The sequence below is a fragment of the Camellia sinensis genome, chromosome 10 (genome assembly GCF_055761805.1).
Source record: "Camellia sinensis isolate YWXY chromosome 10, ASM5576180v1, whole genome shotgun sequence".
In the NCBI taxonomy this organism is placed as follows: Eukaryota; Viridiplantae; Streptophyta; class Magnoliopsida; order Ericales; family Theaceae; genus Camellia; species Camellia sinensis.
In genome coordinates, this window is record NC_138970.1 from 11964151 (window position 1) to 11984960 (window position 20810).

Sequence of the window (20810 nt, forward strand, 5' to 3'; positions counted from 1 at the left end):
ACTTCCTTCTCATCCAAGTGATACGAAGATAAAAACGCATGTCAAAATCGCACGCAACCATGATATTTTGCGTGCAACAGTATTTCCTACCAAAATATGTTGCGGCATCTGGTCCCGTAACCCGTGCAGTAACATGTGTTCCGTCTATGGCTCTGATACAGTCTTGCCAACAACCTAATTGTTTTGTTACTGCTACGGGTACATGTAATGGTTATTTTTCATACGTCACATCCATTAAAATATAATAATAAGGCAAACATACTTAATTGAGTGAGGTTTTAAAATAGTATCTTCAATGGTAGGTATTTCCGTTTAAACCGCACGTATAGATGTAGATGCTGTTAACTATATGTTGGCCTACAATGTACAACAATGAACTCCATCATTACCGTTAATACATTATGCACGTATCGGGACACAGTCTCCCCCGAATGTTGGAATCATTCTTGGATTTCGCGATTTTGTAACCCTCTCAATACGTAGATAAACATTGCAACGCTTTCTTCAACAGCTAAGCCATGTGAACGTTGCGGTACTTGTAACCCGAAATCAGTTACTAATGTGTGACACAAAGCCGCAAAAACTTCCTTCGGCATGCACACATTTTCCTCAAATTGACCCATATGGCCCGTATGTAGTTCAATTATCTATGCATGCCCGGTCAAAATTGAAGTGCGACATGGCGTTTTAGATATGTGTTTTTCATACCACTCTTGAACATACCGACATGCTTCTAGAAATGTCCAGTTGTTTTGTTGTTACAGCTATATGGCCATTTTGTTAAGCATTTCCGTTAAATCGTCATTGCTGCTTCCATCCCCAGGATTCATCATGTCGATTCAAGCAAAACCTACAACAGTGGAACGGTTTCAATCAGTTTACACATGATGCAGTGGCTTAAAGGTAATAACAATTTCCAAATACAGATTGCCAACATCGTTGGAAATATTTATGTTGCGTCACCATGGTGATCATGCCTAACAGCAAGGTACAATTGCATGTAAAATGATATCAAATAAAGAAACAGTGAACTTGGTGGTAATTGGTAATACACAAACCAATAAAACATTAATTGCATTACCAACACAACCATACAAACGGAAAAGTAACATAATAATAAACAAAAATAAATAAATAAACAAGCAAGACATGGCAGCCCGCCGTTGCGAATCTAATTCCCAAAAAAAAAAAATCAAACACAACCATCTTGTTCCATCAAAACACACACACACACACACAACCATCCTATGTAATCGTCGAAAAATGGACACAAACATGCAAATATTTTTTGACCAAACCTGAGAAAAAAAAAACACAAAAAAAAATGAAAAAAGCACGTACAACCATGCTGTTTATTACAAGTCCAACATGAACGTAATTAAATGTTTTTTAAAGCAAGAGAAAGGAACGCATCTTCAGCATCACACTGCTATCAAACTCGGCGAGGCCCGAACAAGTTAGCAAACAGCGCCGCCGCACTACACTGTAGTTGTTTCTGTGTGAGCCAGCTTATAATGTTGTCATCATCAGGCTGACACATCATTATCTCCCAGTAATCTGCGTTATCCATTAGTGTCAACGCAAAATGGAATAGCGGCGTACCAAGAAGGGAAGGAATGTTCCTCAACCGTTGCATGCACTCCGAAATTGTGTACAGTGATTCGTTACCTGTGAGGTGCCTGACCGTAACTTGCTGATTCTGGGTACGAACAACACTTGTCAGATTGTTCATGCTTTCCGCTATAATTGACACTTCACTTGTTGCCTTCTTCGACTTTGCACAACTTGTTGACGGAGTTCGTTTCCTTTTCACATCAGTCTAAACTAGTTCGATTAAAGAATCTGAATCCACATCCTCTACTCGTGTCGGTATCGGATCAACAAATGGTTGGGCTCCAATACTATCCACAGAATCGGATAAGACATCGGCAGCTTCAACAACTTTTTCTCTCGAGGTCCAATGGTGCTTACCAGTAACTGATGCCCCTGTAAAGACCATCTCCATGCAACTCACGATGTTCCAAAGTTTTTTTTCTTGAACTTTGCACACGCCTTGTTTGTCTGCAAAATTGAACATTGATAAAAAAAAGAAAACGTTACATGTAATAGGTGAAATTTTTACTAATAGCAAAAATGAAAAAAATAATTGTTAACAGGAAAATATGAAACGAAACAAACATACGGAAATTACATTGTACTTATCGATTCCATCTTGTCCCACTGTAACGCCCAAAAAAAAAAAAAAACGATAAAGCTAACTCATAAGCGGAAGAATAATAGAAATGAAATACTTTCATTCATTAGAGTTCGTTTACAAAAGTTAACACATGCGATATACATTTACAAATATTCATCCTGAATCTACAGCATGTGTTACAATATTGAGAAAATTGAAACTAAACAAATAGTCATATGCCCTATAGGCTTACATCTTTCTAAGTCATGACTTGGTTACACAAAAGTGAGTCTAGCTCAATACAATTTAAGCCCTTGGCTATACAAAAGAATACAGCAAAATAAAGAAACTCTTGCTCCCAAAGTCCCTCCAAGCTATTACCCTAGCGAAAGCATGTCTCTAGCACCTGAAAATGGTTTTCCCTAATTAGGGTGTGCTAAAGCCTAGTAAAAATAATCTAACACAGTATATGCGACTTAACAAAGATATAAGTACAATGCGCATATACAATACCGGTGACAAAATTTCTACATTTTATATAACCGTAGGACACCAAGGTTCATATTCCAATTCATTTTAAGTTCATTCAGTATTCTCAATTCATGAGTCAATTTCATTATTTTTTATAACCTAACTGAGACTACAACTCAGTGTTTTTTTTTCAATTCAATACATTACCACACAAACACTTCAAATCTACCATTTTACGAAAATTTCGTCCGCGAGATCGACACCCATGTATACACAAGATTTCGGGACTTTCACCCTAGACACTCCGGCCAACTTAATTTCAATGGCGTCCATCTTCTATCTCATTCTAAACATCATACATATGCAATGTATATAAATCATAGTCATATTCAATGACAATCAACAATAGATTAATTTCAATTTACCTAATCCTCATGCAATTTCTACAACAATCATAGCTATCCTCCACCAATAGCTCAAGATAAATATTTCTAAACAGATATACAATCATCTCAATAGATAAATTATTCAAATTTCCATAAGTAAGAGACAACACGTGTCCAACTCCACCATTTACATCAACAATCATCCAATTGCACATTATTATTATCAATTTCAGTTGTTTATACAAAATAACAATTTGACCCATTTAGGGCAAAACTCCCATTTTTTCAAATATCAACCCAAATGGCCCAATTCAAGTATTTGGCCACAGTACAACTTCACATTCAACCCCATTACCATTTATTTCATATTCACTTAGAGATCCCTCTATTTATTTCACACCCAAACCCTAGGTTTGCTCAAACTACGCCTAAATCCCACCATTGTTACACAATGATAAATAACTAAGCTAAAAATCATATGAAAAAACCCTACCTCAAAGAGAGAAGACGAGCCAAGAAAGAGTGAAACTTCAAAGATACCCAAATCCAACTCTATTCGAACCAAAATGGAGATCTTGAGATGATCTACCTTTTTTATCAAAGGGATTAGGGTGAGGAAATCACTAGAAGTAGGTGAAAATATATATATATATATAGAGAGAGAGAGAGAGAGAGAATGCGTGTTTTAGAGAGAGAGGGTCTCAACTTTAGGTTTTAGGAAAAAAAGATCTGAAAAAAGTGATGTAAAAAGTCATTTTCGCAATCTGATATACACACAGTCCGCTCGACTACAAGAGTTGACGCTCGAGCATTAGACACAAAAAGTTGTTTCGCTTGAGCGCAAAAAAAGCCGCTTGAGCGCCAAGACACAATGAGCAAGACGCTCATCGCTCAAGCGTAAGAAATGACACTCGAGTGCAGAAAACACACATCCAGTAGTTTTGCAGATAACAGACCAACGCTCGAGAGCAAAAAAGGCCGCTTGATCGCCACTCGCTCGAGCATAAGAAATGCCGTTTGAGCGTAAAAATCATCCTCTCAATAGTTTTGCAGACCTACAAAAGTACTGAGTGTTTGCAAAGCCTGCTCGAGCACAAGAAATGCCGCTTGAGCGGAGGGCCAAAATTCTAGGCAACACAAGGTTTGAAAGACAAGCAATCAACCTGCCCAAACACAACCACATAAACCCCAAAGCCAATTTCAAAGAGATACAAGGGAAGAAAGAGATAAACAACAGTATAAAAACATTAAACCCGAGTCTGGGATACCACAAGAATCGGGTCAAAACTGAGATTGCTATACCCACCATTCATCAGACGCTTGAAACATACCGGTTTCGATGTCAAAGACAATCCCTGACACTCCCCTGCTGGAATTCATTAACTTCCTCCAAGAATTCCATTCTTTTTTCAGACTAATGTATTTATTCTTCAACTGTTTCAGGCCATGTTTTCTTCCAATTTTTTTCTCAAATTTCCTTGCCAATGACTTATACACAGCTTCACTTAGGACTAGGAATGGCCGATTTCCTTTTGTAATCTCATCAACAATCAGCTACAGGAAAATTCAGATTGACTCACTGTCCCAAGATGCCTTGTAGTTTAATTGCTTGTGTGTCTCTTCCACAGTGCTTGACTTATCTGGAGCAATGCCTTTGTTTTTCGATTGGGTACGAGAAAAAGTACGTATGGAAACCATTTGGACTAACCACGTAGCTAAGGCAACTAATTTACGGATCAAAATTATCACCATCACAAATTTGCTTGTTATATACATACATATAAGACCATAACACAATAATTTAAATTGGTTGCCACATGAACAATGTATGGCCTTTGCACAATAAACACCATTAATTGGATGCTAATATTGACAGTATATAACCATTGCACATTAATTAACATAGCATTACAAACACATAACATTCATGCAGAACGAATACAAATATTGAATATGCTAAAGGCCCCAAAAATTCTACCAAAAGTTTTACCAAATGTCTCACATGGGTGTGGAACCCACATGGGATCCACATTGCGTGGGTCCCACATCCATGTAAGACAATTGGTAAAACTTTTGGTAGAATATTTGGGGTCTCTAGCATTACTCGAAATAGAAACAGTACATAAAAGTAGTCATTAATGTCTCCCCCAAACTAGTCATGGAACGCAAGGCAAGCTTAAAGTCATAACAATCAACCTTCATACAACCTCCTAAGTTTCCTTACATATGCAACAAGAAAATGATAACAACAATGTATAGCACATAGACAATGGTTTTAAGGAGACGCAATAACTGTTAATGTGTATGACATCATCCCGCAATTGCATGACAATGTTGTTTCTGGATGAGGCATAGTCCGTGCTCTGTCACCTTGGTTCTTCGCACCAACCAATCCAACTAACATAGGGTTGACGAGTGAAAATGACGAAGCTATTAGTCGATTGGTTCGGAATGAAATGCAGTTATGACCGTTAATGAATTGGACACTCACTACAGGGCGGGGACATGCAAAGTACAAATGCCCTGGATTTTTGGTCAACTTGGATATCTTTACAATACATTGGCCATAGCTACAAGCACACATCCGACGTGGCCATGTACTGGAAGTTGCAGTAGAGGTAAACGAAGCCATGCTATGTTTCCTGACTGTGTGAAAGACTAATGATAACATGTAGGTGCCACATTATTCATAGTTCAGGAAATTGTTATGTATAAATTGAGGAATGTCCCTATTTGTTATTTAAAAATGGGTTTTACAATAGGGAAAAGGTAAGTTTTCAATTATAAATTTCTTCATACCATAATTTGAGCATTTTACACAAATTGTCAAAATGATGACGTGTCTATTCGACTATTCCAGACCCAAATAAATAAATAAAGTATGTCATTAATTTGAATTTAGAAAAGTATTTAAATCCAAATAATTACAACACGTGTTTAGTTCTGATGGATGCGGGGAAGTTAAGGATGTTGTTGAATTTTCAGTATCCATCCAAAAGCTCATATAGATTCACCCAAATAGCAAAAAAAAGAAAATTATACCCACTAGACAAATCAAACAGATTGATCAGGCACAAAATAACAAGTGTCCCAACAATTAATGGAACAAACAAGAATGAGTTTCATATGTACATTTTTAGTGTGAATTCAGTTAACAGATATACATACATATATATATATATATATATATGTAACAGAAATCGATTGAACCATATCTACTAATCGTTGAAATGAAAATAAAATTGAAAAATCCCTGTGTAACAGAGACTGAGAATAAAGAAAAAATTTATTTCAGACAAAATTCTTAACAACAAATGTTTCTTAAATTAAGGTTCATCTCATCACATTAAGAAAAAATTGTGAAGAACGGGAGAACAAGGTTTTGTCATTAATTATTTGTTCACCGTTAATTAAAGAAGAAATTTCGTAGGCAATGAAATCAGGTACTTCCTTTTCCTAAGTTTGTCTAGATAAATTTCAAGAATTATTGAAGAGAAGTTGAAGATAATCCGGGCAAATCCCAAAAAAGCTGCCAAGAATGAAAAATAATTGTGAAACCTCGTTTTTCTGATACATCGCAATTATATTTTACTTATATTTTTTGTTTAGCTTTTCAAATTCTTATCCAGATCCATACTCCAAATACAACCTTAGGAAAATGAAAATGAAAATGAAGCCTATGCAGTTTCCTCAAACTTTGATAAACCATGGAATTTAGCTTAAAAAACTAAAAGATTCAAGTGCAATTTGAATAAAAATTTGAAGGTCACTAGTATAATTTATCCTAAAAATTAACAAAAAGCTAATTTGAATATTTCTCATCTGTTACCTTTCTGTTCTTCTTCTCTATAGACTAGGGCATAAATTGTGTGGTAAACCTTTGAATAAAGACAATCCCAAACAAAATTCTTAAGAACAATTGAAACGAAAAATTAAGGTTTGTTGCATTACATTAACAAAATTAATTGTTAAGAACATGACAATACAGTTTCTGTTAAGAACATGAGAATACGGTTTCTGAAATTATTTGTTCACCGTTAATTACAGAAGAAATTATTTGGGTAATGAAATCAGGGACTTTCTTTTCCTAAGTTTGTGTAGATTAATTTCAAGAATTACTGCACAGAAGTTGAAGATAATCAGGGCAAATCCCAAAAATGCTGCCAAGAATGAAAGGGATGAGGAAAATTTCAGATTTCTGAAGAAAATTTCAGAAAAAATTTTCCAAACTAATTTGCAAACAAAACCGAAAGTAATCGTTTATAAACAAAATTATTTTTCCATTAGCAATCGTCCAAAACTAAAAATTTGCATCAGTGAGTGTCCATCAGTAAATGTTTTTGGTATCATTTCCATCATACAACAGTGGGTTTCTCACACGCCAAACAAAAAATAAACATAAACACAAACAAAAAATTAGAGGAAAATTTTGAATCTCCTAGAACAATGACTTTCACAGATGAACCCACCAAATTGGGTTGAAGGAGATGGTATTACGCACAAAAAAAAAAAAAAACAAAAACAAAAGAGAAAAACAACCAGTACCTGACAATCGGTGGTGTTTTAGACGCTAAGTTGTAGTGTCGCCGCAGATGTACACTTCGGTGGCGTTGGGCTATGGCAAGCTTCGCTAGTCTTCTTCGCCGTTCAACGTCAAATCACCTCCTTCGCTTCAATGTCTGCCCGTGCCCTAGATAAGAAGCGTGTTGTGTGCGGTTTGAGGCGGTGCTGGTGTGAAATAGATTGGCAGAGGGATAGTTTGGTAAATTCACCTTGCGCTGAGTTGTTTGTAAGCACGTGAATGTGTTTTGTCTGGTAGTGGCTAATTTAGCCTATTTTGGCTGGTGGCTAATTTAGCCCAAACCTAGATTGCTAAACGGACACTAAATGGTATTTGTTGGTGTGCTAAATTTTAAGAAACTTGGACAGTGAAAGGTGAACTTTACGTTTGAATGTTAGATTTGTAAAAAATAATAAGAAAGAGAAAGAGAAAATATAACTAAATATAACAATGCCAAAGAAAACAAAAATTAATAACTCAAAAATTAATAACTCAGTTGTGTGACTTATTGGATTGAGCACCCATTTACTTCTCATGAAGGTTAAACCTAACTGAATAATAGTTCCTTACGAGATGCATGCTTATGAACGAGTACGGAGCACACGACGGATGGGCATAGGAGGGTGGCTAGAGCTAATGGTGGCTCGGATGGGGATTAGGGGGGTAGGGTTAGGATTAGAATTTGAGAGAATAGGTATAGAAATAAAATTAACATTTTATGTTATGGTAAAACTGTAAGGGAGCAGCCCTCTAAAGTTTAAAGCAAAATCCAAAGTAGAGTGACAAATTTACCCTTTCTTCATCTTCTCTATTTCAAAAACCAAATCAAAAATCTTAATCCCGACCCTAACCCTAATCCATCCACTACCTATCCAGTACCTCCTCCCTTCTCCCAGCTATCCCTTTCCTACAAAATATTCAGTTGCTCAAATCTTTGATGAGAGAGAGAGAGAGAGAGAGAGAGAGAGAGGCTCCAAAATGCTCTAATCTCCTTCAGCAAGTTATTCCATTCCACCCAAAAAATGAGTTTTCAGCTGTCTACAAAATCCTTGATCTAGTATGATATCTACAACCTCAATGTGTGTGTGTGAGAAAGAGACTACCTATGCATGCTAAAATCTTCCAGTGTAATAACTAGCCAAAGTGCCAAAAAAAAAAAAGTCGGAACAAATGATCTGTACAACACTATCATACAGTTCCACTTGCTTGCCCTTTGTCCTGCTCCAGAAGTCCCAGTAAAGTTAAGTTGTCGCAATGACACGAGTTTGCATTCTCTCCACAGAACAAAGGCTGGAGTCTCTGATTGATCAAAGCAGAATTTCTTGTTCAAGACTTGCTCAGTTGAAAAGTCATTACTATACCTTGAAATATCTTCCTCAACTCCAGATCTGAAACCAGAATTCTGACAGGTTGACATGTTAGTTTTGTTTTTGCTCCAAAACCACCATTGGAGCAGTAAATGCCGGTTCAAGATTTTCATTCACGCTCTTCATTGGCCTCTTTGGCATCTTCAAACTCTGCTGTTGCGTATCAGCGTTCTGAAGCAAATCATCCAACTTGTAATCAGGGGATGAAGAGTCTACATATTTTGGAATAGTTTGAGGGTTCAGCCTTGAATGAGTTTGCTTCTCAGTAGCAGCTTTCCTCTGCACACACAACTCATGCATCAACAACCGTAAAAGAAGAATTCTAGAATGTAGCCATTGACCTTAACTGACACATTTGCGAATACGAACTTACATGATACCAAAAACTAGGGGTGGCAAACAGGCCAATTTCGGTAGATCAAAATGGGTTATACAATTAATAAAAGGGTTGGGTTGAATTTGGGACGGGTTGAACAAATCAACCCGCCCAATCCGTTTATTATATTTAACTCATTTTTCAATAGATGGTGGAGAAGGTAGTGGCGGTGGTGGGTTCCTTGCTTTGTTGCTTGTTTTTTATCCAAACTCAACAGGTACCGTGTACAACCCATTTAAACCCAATTTTAAATTGGTTGACAAATGCAACCCATTTATGAATTTATACATTTAAATGGGTTTCAAACAGGTGAAATTGGCAGGTTTACAATTTTGGGTTAAATTTGCCACCAACACCAAAAACAATGAAAAGTAATACACTCCTCGACTGTAAGTGGGTATTATGGGTAAAAACCGACCGCCTCCTGGAACAGAGCAGTCTCCTCTGCCAGATGACAACAACAATATTAACTGTTCAGATTTTTTTTTTCTTGAGAAATAATCAGATTTCATTTGCATTAAGTATCTCTCCCTAAAACATGTCATGACCCTTTAAAGTAAATTAGTTTAGCCACCTATTATCTAGAAAAAATTGAGAAATCAAGATGCCAGTTTGAGACCCAAAATAGAAAACCAAATGAAATTTCCATACCTTTTTATTACTGGACTTCGCTTTCTCAGGATCAGGAGAGGCCTCGGATACATTTTCCTGTGATCCAATGTTTGTAAGATCTTCCAAAGATGCATCACCTTCTGCATCTATCAGTATACCTTTCGTTCCACCTTTTTTCTTTTGTCCATCCCTACCCTGGTAAGAAAAAAATAATATTAAAGGACCTTAAATCATTCCAAAGATGATTTTTAAGAATGAAACGGCCTCAAATCTATAGCTGAGCAATGATTATATATATAGTGTCTTTAAAAAAAGGACGACAAGAAATTACAATTAGACCGACCTGAAGCGGAATTTCTTTCAATTTCTGCTCCAATTGGGCATCATCAATAAGTAGAGAAACAACATCCTCAGGCGCCAAGAGTTCACCCTGCACGTGACCACCTGTCATGACAAGCTGCTGCACAGTGTTCTTCTGACTTGCCCTCTGCAAGATCTTCTCTTCAACCGTCTCTTTACAAATTAATCGATATACAGTGACCTACATTATGAAAAGAGAATTTGGAATCAAAACTAATAGTAATACACAATTCTGAATCACTATTATTCAATAGATATGAAATTCCATGAACATAAGACAGAGGGGGAGGGAGCCAGAGAGAGAGAGCAAAGCATAGTTTTTAGAATACATGATTCACAATTCGAACAAAAGAACCTTTTCTACAACCATGAAAAGGGGCTTTCTAGATTTCGCATCTAAACAAATCACTAAACATAAGCAGGAAATGGACTCCAAAAATTCTGTGAAAACGTAAGCAAAAGCTTGGAGAAAATAAAGATTCACATCAATAAGTGATTAGAGAAAACTAACATCCTTCGTCTGACCCAGACGATGAGCTCTATCCATTGCCTGTAAATCCAATGTTGGATTCCAGTCACTTTCATAGAAAATGACAGTGTCGGCAGCTGTCAAGTTGATGCCTAGTCCACCAGCTCTTGTACTCAGCAAAAAGACAAATATATCACTCCTGCAACAAGACAATAATTAAGTTGACAATAAAGACACTTGCACAGATCCATATTTGGGGGGGAAATAATTGATTGACAAAAGAAGAAAGAATGCAAACTACAATAAAAGTCCTAAAAAACCCCTACCTATGCTGGAAGTCTCTAACCATGTCCCGGCGATCCATTATGGTGGAGGATCCATCCAGCCGTAGGTATCTATATTTCCTATAATTCATATAGTCCTGCAAATGGAAGGCAGAAAAAAAAAATGTCTCAAAAAAATTAAAAAAAACACATGCACACAGGCATGCACCTATGGAACATATAGAAGCCAGAAATAGTTGTTTAAATGTAGTCCAAGTTTGGCTAAAGTGAGTTTCATCTTTTCAAGTCCCAAATGTTGACCTTGGGCGATCAAGTAATATCAGAGAGAGAGAGAGAGAGAGACCTCAATAATATTTAGCATTTTTGTCATCTGAGCAAATAAAAGAACACGATGATTTTCTGCCCGCAAGCGTTTCAATAGTATATCCAGTGTTTGAAGCTTCCCAGAGTCCTAACAAAGCATATTAAAATTTCAGCTTCAGCATTGTCTCGAACATGGCTACAATCCAAATGATAAATACCAAGAAAAAAAATTAAAAGTAAAGAATTATTCCTACTGTGAGCATCTTTGCAGGGTCAAAGCTTTGCATGGGCGGACATGAACCAAAGATCTTGTGCGTGAGCTGCAGGGCAGGTTGTGAAACAGGTAGTTCAGAGTCAATCTCTTGAATCAAATGGTGAGGAGGACCATTTGGCTTCCTAGGGCCATTACCATCAGATGTGTGCGCAAACCCAATAAACAACCTCTTAAGCCAAGGGTGATTCAGTTCTTCAAGCATTTGGTAAGCAAAGTTTCTATCTGAGCAGTGGGCATTGATCTATCGAACACACGAGAAACAATGTAAAGAAAGATGCAAATATTAAGCTTTTCCTGATTAATAATAAAGGAAATAACAAGAACACACACACACACACACACACACAACAAAAACAAAAACAAAACAAAAAAAAAAAGAAGAGAGAACTTACAGGGGGCGCTCTTGTTCTTGGAATGAAACTGTACACTGAATGAAGAAGCCTGACATTGGATAGAAACCTATCCTGATGTGACCTGACTAAAGCCTCAAGCGGAACACCCCCAGGACCCGTTGCAAGTCTCTTTCTATGCAAATTGGCCTGTGATTTTGATGGCAGCAACAACATTCGTGTGACTGCTCTTACTTTTTCCCTCTCAAGTTGACTGCAATGAAGATCACCATCCTCAGCTTCCATAACCAAGTTGACGATTCCATCCAGAAACTGCCGATCCCAACTCATAATAGAAGACAATATTCTCTCCATAAAAGAACCAGTTGCCAGAAATGCCACCTCTGCTGGGGACAAATCAATCAAATGAGCAAACCCAAATGTTCCACTATTAGCAAAACACCCATCTGAGCTATTCCCTTTTGGAAGCATTGATCGATAGATATTTTCCGGGGAGAAAATGTTAAAATGTTTCTCAAATGATTCTCTGCTAACACCATGCTGTACTGGAGAGCAAAGTGCATCAGAACTCCGAACAACTTCTTGGTAGACCAGTTTCGGTATCTGGAAGGCAATACAGAAACCTTTAGCCATGATAATAACCAAGAAATGTATATACAAGTTCGTATATATTAGAGTGCATATTATGAAGAGCATGAAATCTAATAGAATAGTACATACTGATACTGCCATTTGGGCTAACATGTAATACAATTGACTAATTTGTAAGAACAAAAATGTGTGTCATCTTTTTTTTCTTTCTTGGAAGTTTCAAAGGTGAATAACTATTGGTTGTTGCTCTATTGATCAATTTGTAAGAATAAACAATCATGGGTCCAAATTATTTAAGAGATGCAATGTATCCAACTACAGTGCTTAAAAACGCCTACTTGTCTTCTTATATATTGCATAATCTGGCAGTGCAAAATGTTGCGACAAAGAACCAGATGACATAGCCAAAACTGGTAAGATAATTTCATGGCCACATGAGTGCATAAATAAGAATGATAACTGGAACAAAACCGAAAACAGCTTTAGAAAGTACCTTGTATGTAATAGGATTGTGACCTCCAGAGTAGTATATGTCCTCCAACTCCCCAAAGGGAGGGGGCAGAAGAGAATTTGGAATTTCTCCAAAATAAAAGTATATACATCCTTCATTCCTCTCAAATAATTCGGGATGGTTGCAAACCTACCATAACATAGAAAAGAAACACTCATTGATGGTATACAACCATTGAAGTCTGAAACATTTGACACAAATGTCACATAAAATTCATACAAGATTCAAGCTATGAAATAGAGATAAATCAAACAAAAGCAGGAATTGTAACAAGACTAATAAAATACCTTCCTCAGCTGAATGACAATATTCATTAAGTTCATAATTTTTATCTCGTTAAGATGCCCCCGGTTGCTGTCAAACAACTCCGTAAGAGATATCTTGTTCTTTATAGCCTGATAAAAAGCTTGCTGCCGAGAACTCAACTTGCAGTGCACTGTGATCTCAGTTTTAGTGGTTAACTCGGAAACCACATCTTTTTTAACCCGCCGCAGCATGAAAGGCTTTAGAATGGCATGCTGTTAGACGACAAAATATCGATAAGAAAAACCTCAACCAACAATATATTCAGCTATATTCACAATGAAATTATAAAAACTAGAAGACTACTCACCAATCTGTTAAGCTGGTGCTCATTTAAAGTGCCCCCATGTTCCGCATGATTCTCAATCCTGATAATATGTGATAAATATGAAAGGAATGTTCTTAATTCACAAGCTCAATTTGAAGAAAGAAAATAAGACTTCTGTAAGGAAGCATACCCTTTTGAAAACCACTCATTGAACTGTTCATGGCTGTCAAACAAAGTCGGCATAATGAAATGTAATAGGGCCCACAACTCCGCCATGTTATTCTGGACAGGCGTACCAGTCAGAAGCAAGCGATTCCGACAATTAAAACTGAGCAGTGTCTTCCACCTAATACTGTGGGATCAAAGTTGATCAGAGAGATGATGAGTAAGGTATGTAGTGATAATATAACTTTAAAAAGATTGCAACAGCTACATGTTGTACTTCTGTGCTAAAAAATGATATTGGAATATGATAAGTATTGATAGTGCTATACATAGAAGATAACACATAAATTTAAAATATGATGTGTACAAGCGTAGACATAATATAATGATTAAAAAAAAACCAAACATCTATAAACTTCTATTGAAAATTCAAAATTTAAATACCGATTAATATGCATCCATTTATTCTTTTTTATTTATATTTTTTTTCTTTGGGAGGCGAGATGCAAGGACAAAGCTTACTACTCAATCTGGACCAAATAAGTAGAGGCAGTAATGCACTCATATCTTCAGATAGCACACTGCTTTTACAAAGGAACCACTGAGGTCACACCATACAGTAACTTCAAAGACGCAAATTCGAACCTGTTTGAACTTTTGATTGCCTGGGCTTCATCCAATACCATGTATTGCCATTTCACAGGCCGGAAGTACTTCTTGTCAGACACTAGCAATTGGTAGCTGGTAATGAGAATGTGAAATCCAGCCTCCCTAGCAAAATAAAATTTGAGTTTGTCATTAAATAGAAGAACGATACAAGGCAACTTTGAAATGCTAAGATTAATGGACAGTGAAAGGGAGGAGGAAAAGATTTTCTTGACAACACATCCCATTACAAGTCCAGAAGCTGGCTTAAGAAGCAAAAGAACAAGTTGGCAATTGTCTGTAATAGTTAATCATACAAAGATTGGATGGTGTAAAGTAGCATTACTCTTTTAAATCTTCCAAATGGGTGAGTTGTAATTTGTTTTTCAAATGATAACATAATCCTTTTCTTAAATTTTTGTCAGAAGATGTCTGAAGAACTGCACACTTCCAAAACAGCCAATCACCCTTCCACATGGGGTGGGTAAGATTCCACACTTGTGAGGGTCAGAAGTTTTTCAGTTATCACTTCCCTTGCCTTTTTTACTCTTTTATCTTCTTCTTTTTTCATAATTCTGTAGGTTAACTAGGTCCTATCATCCTTTGGTCCTTCTTTGTAATCATATATAGATACAAAAGAAGTTTTTTTCCCTAAGATGAAAAAATTCGCATACCTTTTGGCTAAAACATGCTGATGCCACACAAAAACCAGAAGGTATGCCCTTTTTTCATCTCACTAGGGGAGAAAAGAAGAAATAAAATAACTTCAAAAAATAAAAAAAGAAGAAGAAGAAAATAGAAGGAAATGAACCCGAGCTAGTGGACAATTACCGACGGTAGAGCCGCTTCGGGTTGATGTTCTTCCTGAGTACCGTCCGTTCTTGAAGCCCACCCCAATAGGGAAGAGTTTTCAAGTCAGGGCAGAATCGACTAATTTCATCAGCCCAGTTGTTCAAGACAGAAGCAGGTGCAACCACCAGAAAAGGCCCCCATATATTTTTTTCCTGTATGGAAAAATCAGCCCAAATAGTATTAAAAATTTTAGGGGCCACAATCAATCCATGATACTATTACAAACTTTTCAGAAAAAAACTAACCAAGTATTTTACTTACTTCAGCCAAATGAGCCAAGAAAGCCATTGCTTGGATGGTCTTCCCCAAGCCCATCTCATCAGCGAGAATACCATTTAAACCCTAGAAGATATCAGAATGGCTAAAGTTAACAGCCATGTAGAAATATATGTGAGTGTTAAAAAAGAAGACCTCTATGCAGACTGCCCTACTACCTGCTCATAACAATTAACCAGCCACTGAAGTCCTTTTAGCTGATATTCTTTGAGGGAGCCTTTAAATAACTCTGGTGTTTGCACTGTTGATGTTACAGGCATGGTCGAGCTGACAGCATTGCAATGAAAGGTTTCAATACGCTAACGGATATGAAAAAAACAAATGCCAACAACTATGTACTTCAGGAAGGAAAGATGGAGAAGAGGATGGAAGGGGGGGACTTACGGATGCAATAAATCTATGTTGCTAGATCCTCCAATTGACGCATCCTGCTGAGGGGCCTCTAAATCAGCACCTTGCCGCAGCCTTAAACATTCACTATCAAATGCACTTGTTAGTTTTTTCTGCTTGGAAACTGCATCTTGAGCAGCTTTTAAAGCTTCCATTTTCAATTCAGCCTCCTCAGGATCTTCCTCTTCAGGCATAACTTCTGAAGAACTCAAAAGCATAGCTTGGTCATTTGATTCATCATCGCCCACAAGCAATGATTCTGAAGGTTGTGAAGTTGATTTATTTTGCATAAAATGACTGTAAAGTTCCGTTTGTGACAACAGGAAATTGAGCCTCTGCTGTTGCCTCTTTGCTTCACGAAGCTCTTGTTCACGCTTCAAAGCTTCTGCCGCTTCTCGTTCCTCTCTTTTCCTCACTTCTGCCTAAAAAAATAAAGAATACATATTAGAGAATTATTCTGACAAAATTATTCAAGAAAATAATTTTTTATAGCCTCAAAATGATCTTTTCATATAAAATACTCAGGATTTATTTTCTTGATATCAAGTAAGTATATCCAGGAAATCATAGGGAATTCTTTGAAAACACTATTTACATTAAATTTGTGTAGAGAGAAAGGGAGGAAGAGGGAGGAACATATCTTATTCGCTCTGTACTAAAATTACAAATAAATTTGCCTCTTTGCAAGATGCTATGTTGTCAAAACCCTTTAACAACCAAGTCCTATTCAAACAATTTAAAAAAAGAAAAAGAAAAGTACCATCTCCTTGTCAACTCTCTTCCAGAACACCAACATGTCTCTAGCCAGTTTCCTAGTACGAATTGCAGCACCCCTCATCAATTTAAGGGATCTACTTACCTTCATTTTCACCTGGAAAATAAACCCCACCGGTAAGCTTGCAAAATAGAACAATATATCCAACAAGATAGCTTAACAGAAATATGAAAGACTACTAATTAATACCAACCATGATAATCAACCATCATTATGCATGGAGGATAGAATATCAGTTCCAAGAATGAAAATTGAAAGTACAATATGCAAGCTATAGGAGGCCAGATAAAATGGTATGTACCTCTCTTTGACAGGTTTCAGAGAACCTCCTGGCATCAGCTAGTTGCTTGCGGTGGAAGTTTGTGAAAATCCTTTGGTGTTTTGGTATGTCTTTTCTTACAATGTTTATCCAGTATTTTCCAATCTTCTCCATTTCTTCCTTCTCAATCATAAAAGGGTCTTTCATCACCTTTTGCTTCTTAGGTAAACTTCGTTCAATGATCTGTAACACAAGTCCATACCAGCATAAGAAGCAACCAACCCCATTCCAAAGCCAAACACAAAAGCATAATGTTAGACCTTGTTATAACTCAAAAACAAACAAACAAATAAATAAAAATTGCTGACCTCATATGTGTCTCCTTTCTCCAAAACCTTCACATAGTAAACCTGCAAAACACCACTCTCTGACGAAATAGACCGTCTTATTTTTCCAGCTGCTCCCTCGGGGATGGAATATGAATCCAGCACAATATCACTGACTTTCAGATTGAACTTCTGATCCGATTTACTTGCCGACGATGCCTTCAATCTTTCCTGAAGTGATTCATATTGGGGCCTAGGCTCACCCATCCCCGCCCGGATTCTACGCCCAAACCTCTTATCATTTGCAACCACTGCAGACAATGACCCCAAATCAAGGGTGCCCTTCAAATAAAATTCCTCCACCCAAATATCCGGAATGATCGGCAAGTTCAGTGATGCCGCCAGCTTTTCATAAGTTGGAGGTATCCTATAAGTGATGCCGTCTCCAATATCCAAGTAAGCATGTTCATAAAATGATCTACAAAGTGATTTCCAAATTTGAATAAAATTAAAAAATCATTTCAAAATTCAACTTTCAGTGAAACATTTCATAAATTCATACAAGTTTTTAGGACAGAAGAAAACCTATCAATGCCATATTCTGGCGCAACATCTACTTCATGATATTTTCCCAGCTTTTGAGGACTAACATCATTGAGAAAAGCTGATGTTGACTGAATTTCGGGTAACCGACTTTGATGCTCATCTGCCAATTTCCGACCCTTCGAGCTACTTTTCAGGACTGGCATCCCATTTTGGGTAGATGCAGGACTTGCAGAGGAATTATTGAGCCTCCTCTTGTACTTCTGAATATGTTTTTCAAGCATTGCACGATACCTCTCCTCTGCAATATGCACTCCATAACAGCTGTCCTCATCCTCCTCGCTACTGTCTGTGTACCGTCTCTTCTTCTTTGTCAAACTCAAGTCCCTCCCTGACATAATCCCATTACTGTGGTCCAACATGGCTCCACCTATTTGAAACCAACAGAAAACCGCCAATCATACACATAAGTTAACACTTTGCTAGCTCAGATTGTCTAGTCTACCAAAATAACTAAAACTGAATCATAAGATTATGAACTTGTACAATGAAAGTATATGTCTGAGTATTCAATCCAAATGGGTCATTGGAATATCAACCCAAAAAATTTGGAAAAACCAATTACTAAAACTGTTAAGAAACAAAAGTGCCCACCTCTGCTCTCATCCTGATTACTATTCCCATAATAATCAAAATCATCATCTTCTTGTGGTAGTTGAAAGTTCATCAAAGGCTACAAGAGAAAGCAAAAACAAAACCAAAAAATCAAAAATAAAAACAAAATTCATTCCTAAGTTAGGCTCCATTTGGATTGCAAGATGAGAAAATAAAATAAATTATTGTAGTTTCACATCTAAGATAAAAGAAAATAAATGATTGTGATTTGTCACCTTGTATGAAGAACAATAAATAAAACAGGACATACAAGTCTTTTTATTTTGAAAAATGATATATATATAGCTATTTTTAAAGCAATCACTCACATTGGCGTATGTAAAATAGTGGGCAAAAAATGACTAAACCTTGTTGTTTTATTTTATTTATGTCATATTTAAAAGGGTGATTATAAATCTTTTATAAAGAGTAATTTTTATTTCATACCAAATCTCACCAAAACCAAAACCTTTACTTTTCTCACAGTTTCTCATCTTTTTATTCACCCAACCAAGTAATTTTTATTTATTTTTTCTTTTCTCATCCAACCCCTCAATCCAAACAGACGGGTGAACGTGTAAATTGAACAAAGTCAACATACCCAATTCAAATTACCATAAAAAATAGAAAAATAAATACAGAATAATAAATAAATAACTTAACTTTCCACAAACTAAATTCAATCTTCCAAGCAAAAAAGAGACATGAACCGAAGAAAACGGAGACAACCCATTTGAGAAGAGCAAAAATCCATATCACAAACCTCAAGATTGAAGAGATTCGAATGCGAGAACGAGCTCTTCGATCCTCGTTTGGCGTCCATCGGACGAGCGCCGAGAACACTGTGGAGAAGAGAAGAACCCAAAGGACTGAATGTCTATGTCTCCGAAGAGCATTGGGGAATGCAAATTTTGTGGAACCCAAACCCTAACCCTAGAGGTGAGAGAAAGCGAGGGGGAGGTGGGATTGCCGCGCACGATAATGAAGGAGGGTGTAGAGATAGAGAGAGAAAGAGAGGACGAAGAATTGTAGACACTAGACACAGATGGAAGCATTGCTTAGCTGCGCTAACGTGCACCGGTCGGGCGTCGTCGGCTAACGTGCGCTGCAGTGCTCCTTTTATTCAAGCTTGTTCTCTCTCTCTCTGTTACCGGTCAGTAAACATACAATGCAAAATTGTTAAGTAGAAGTGGCAAACTAAAATTTAAAAAATAAAAATTTATTTAGTTTTTTAAGATTTATTTTTCAGAAAATTAAAATTTTTTATTTTTATCGAAATTTTTTAATATTCTAAGTCATTTTTAAATTTTTAAATATACTTAATATAAACACACTTAAAAAATATAACATTTATTAAAAAAAATTTAAAAATTTATTAAATATCAAAAATACAAAAAAAAATACCTGAATTCATATATTTTTTTATATTCTTGTGTATTTATTGATTTTTTAAAATATTTTTTTATAAATATTTTATTTTTTAGAAACATCTAAAAAAGTTTTAAAAAAAATTGCTTAAAATTTTTAAAATATTCACTAAAAAAATTAAAAAAACTAAAAACTAAAATTTTAAAAAATTGAATCCAGAAATTTGAAACCAAACACAATGATTTTAATTTTTTTTTTTTAAATTATTATATATATATTTTTTTTATTTTTTTTTTCACCCATACATTCTGTCTTAGAGATCATCTAGGTCTGCTGCTGAGAATTGGTCGTAAAAGTCATCCCCATCTCCCATGGGTGGTTCATCATACCATTCTTGGTCATTTTCTCCCATTACTGGTGACTCATGAGAAACGCTATGCTGGTAATTGGGCTACTGACTTTCATCGAAGAATGTCTCTTTGCTGAAGGGATATCTTGGGATAGCTAAGTTACAAAATATCTTCTGATTTTTATCTTCACAGACTAAGTGTCCATAATAACCATTATATGCTAATAGAGTATTGTTGGCAAATTTCCTCTATTTATTGAGCTGGTCTTTGAGTGGAAATCTTCTGCATGGCCAAGGTCTCCTATTGAGAAGTCCTGGATATCCTGAGAATGTAGAGGTTCCTCTGAGGTACATTTTGTGTTTAGCTGGATTGCACCATATTCCCTTCCACTCTGGTAATCTACTATCTATCAGTGCTTCTACATACGGATGATGTTCCTCCATTACGCACAATACTGCATGAGCAAGTTTATTTCTAAAGCTATCTGTCTGATCTGGATCTGTAAAAATTATTCTAGAGACAAATCCGTAGTCTAACAGTTTTGC

General features: G+C 36.4%; 1 protein-coding gene across 2 annotated transcripts; it reads right to left on the reverse strand.

Annotated features, from left to right (window-relative positions):
• Positions 1 to 1131: 1131 nt before the first annotated feature.
• Positions 1132 to 19741, reverse strand: LOC145801490 (chromatin-remodeling ATPase INO80-like). Of its 2 annotated transcripts, XM_082893185.1 has the most exons (24): positions 19311 to 19741; positions 18548 to 18626; positions 17936 to 18323; positions 17393 to 17828; positions 17067 to 17267; positions 16751 to 16861; positions 15985 to 16412; positions 15759 to 15867; positions 15586 to 15666; positions 15304 to 15476; positions 14473 to 14598; positions 13853 to 14014; positions 13705 to 13762; positions 13379 to 13609; positions 13074 to 13220; positions 12032 to 12592; positions 11620 to 11880; positions 11406 to 11513; positions 11105 to 11199; positions 10821 to 10977; positions 10293 to 10490; positions 9989 to 10144; positions 7579 to 9240; positions 1132 to 2061 (listed from the first exon to the last, which is right to left on the reverse strand). In XM_082893185.1, exons 1-23 carry the CDS (start codon positions 19368 to 19370, stop codon positions 9013 to 9015), a joined length of 4554 nt encoding a protein of 1517 aa, XP_082749311.1. In that variant the 5' UTR covers positions 19371 to 19741; the 3' UTR covers positions 1132 to 2061; positions 7579 to 9012. The 2 variants fall into 2 exon arrangements, with proteins under 2 accessions (XP_082749311.1, XP_082749312.1); XM_082893186.1 differs by lacking the exon at positions 18548 to 18626 and having other exon boundaries at positions 19311 to 19723.
• Between the last annotated feature and the right edge of the window lie 1069 nt (positions 19742 to 20810).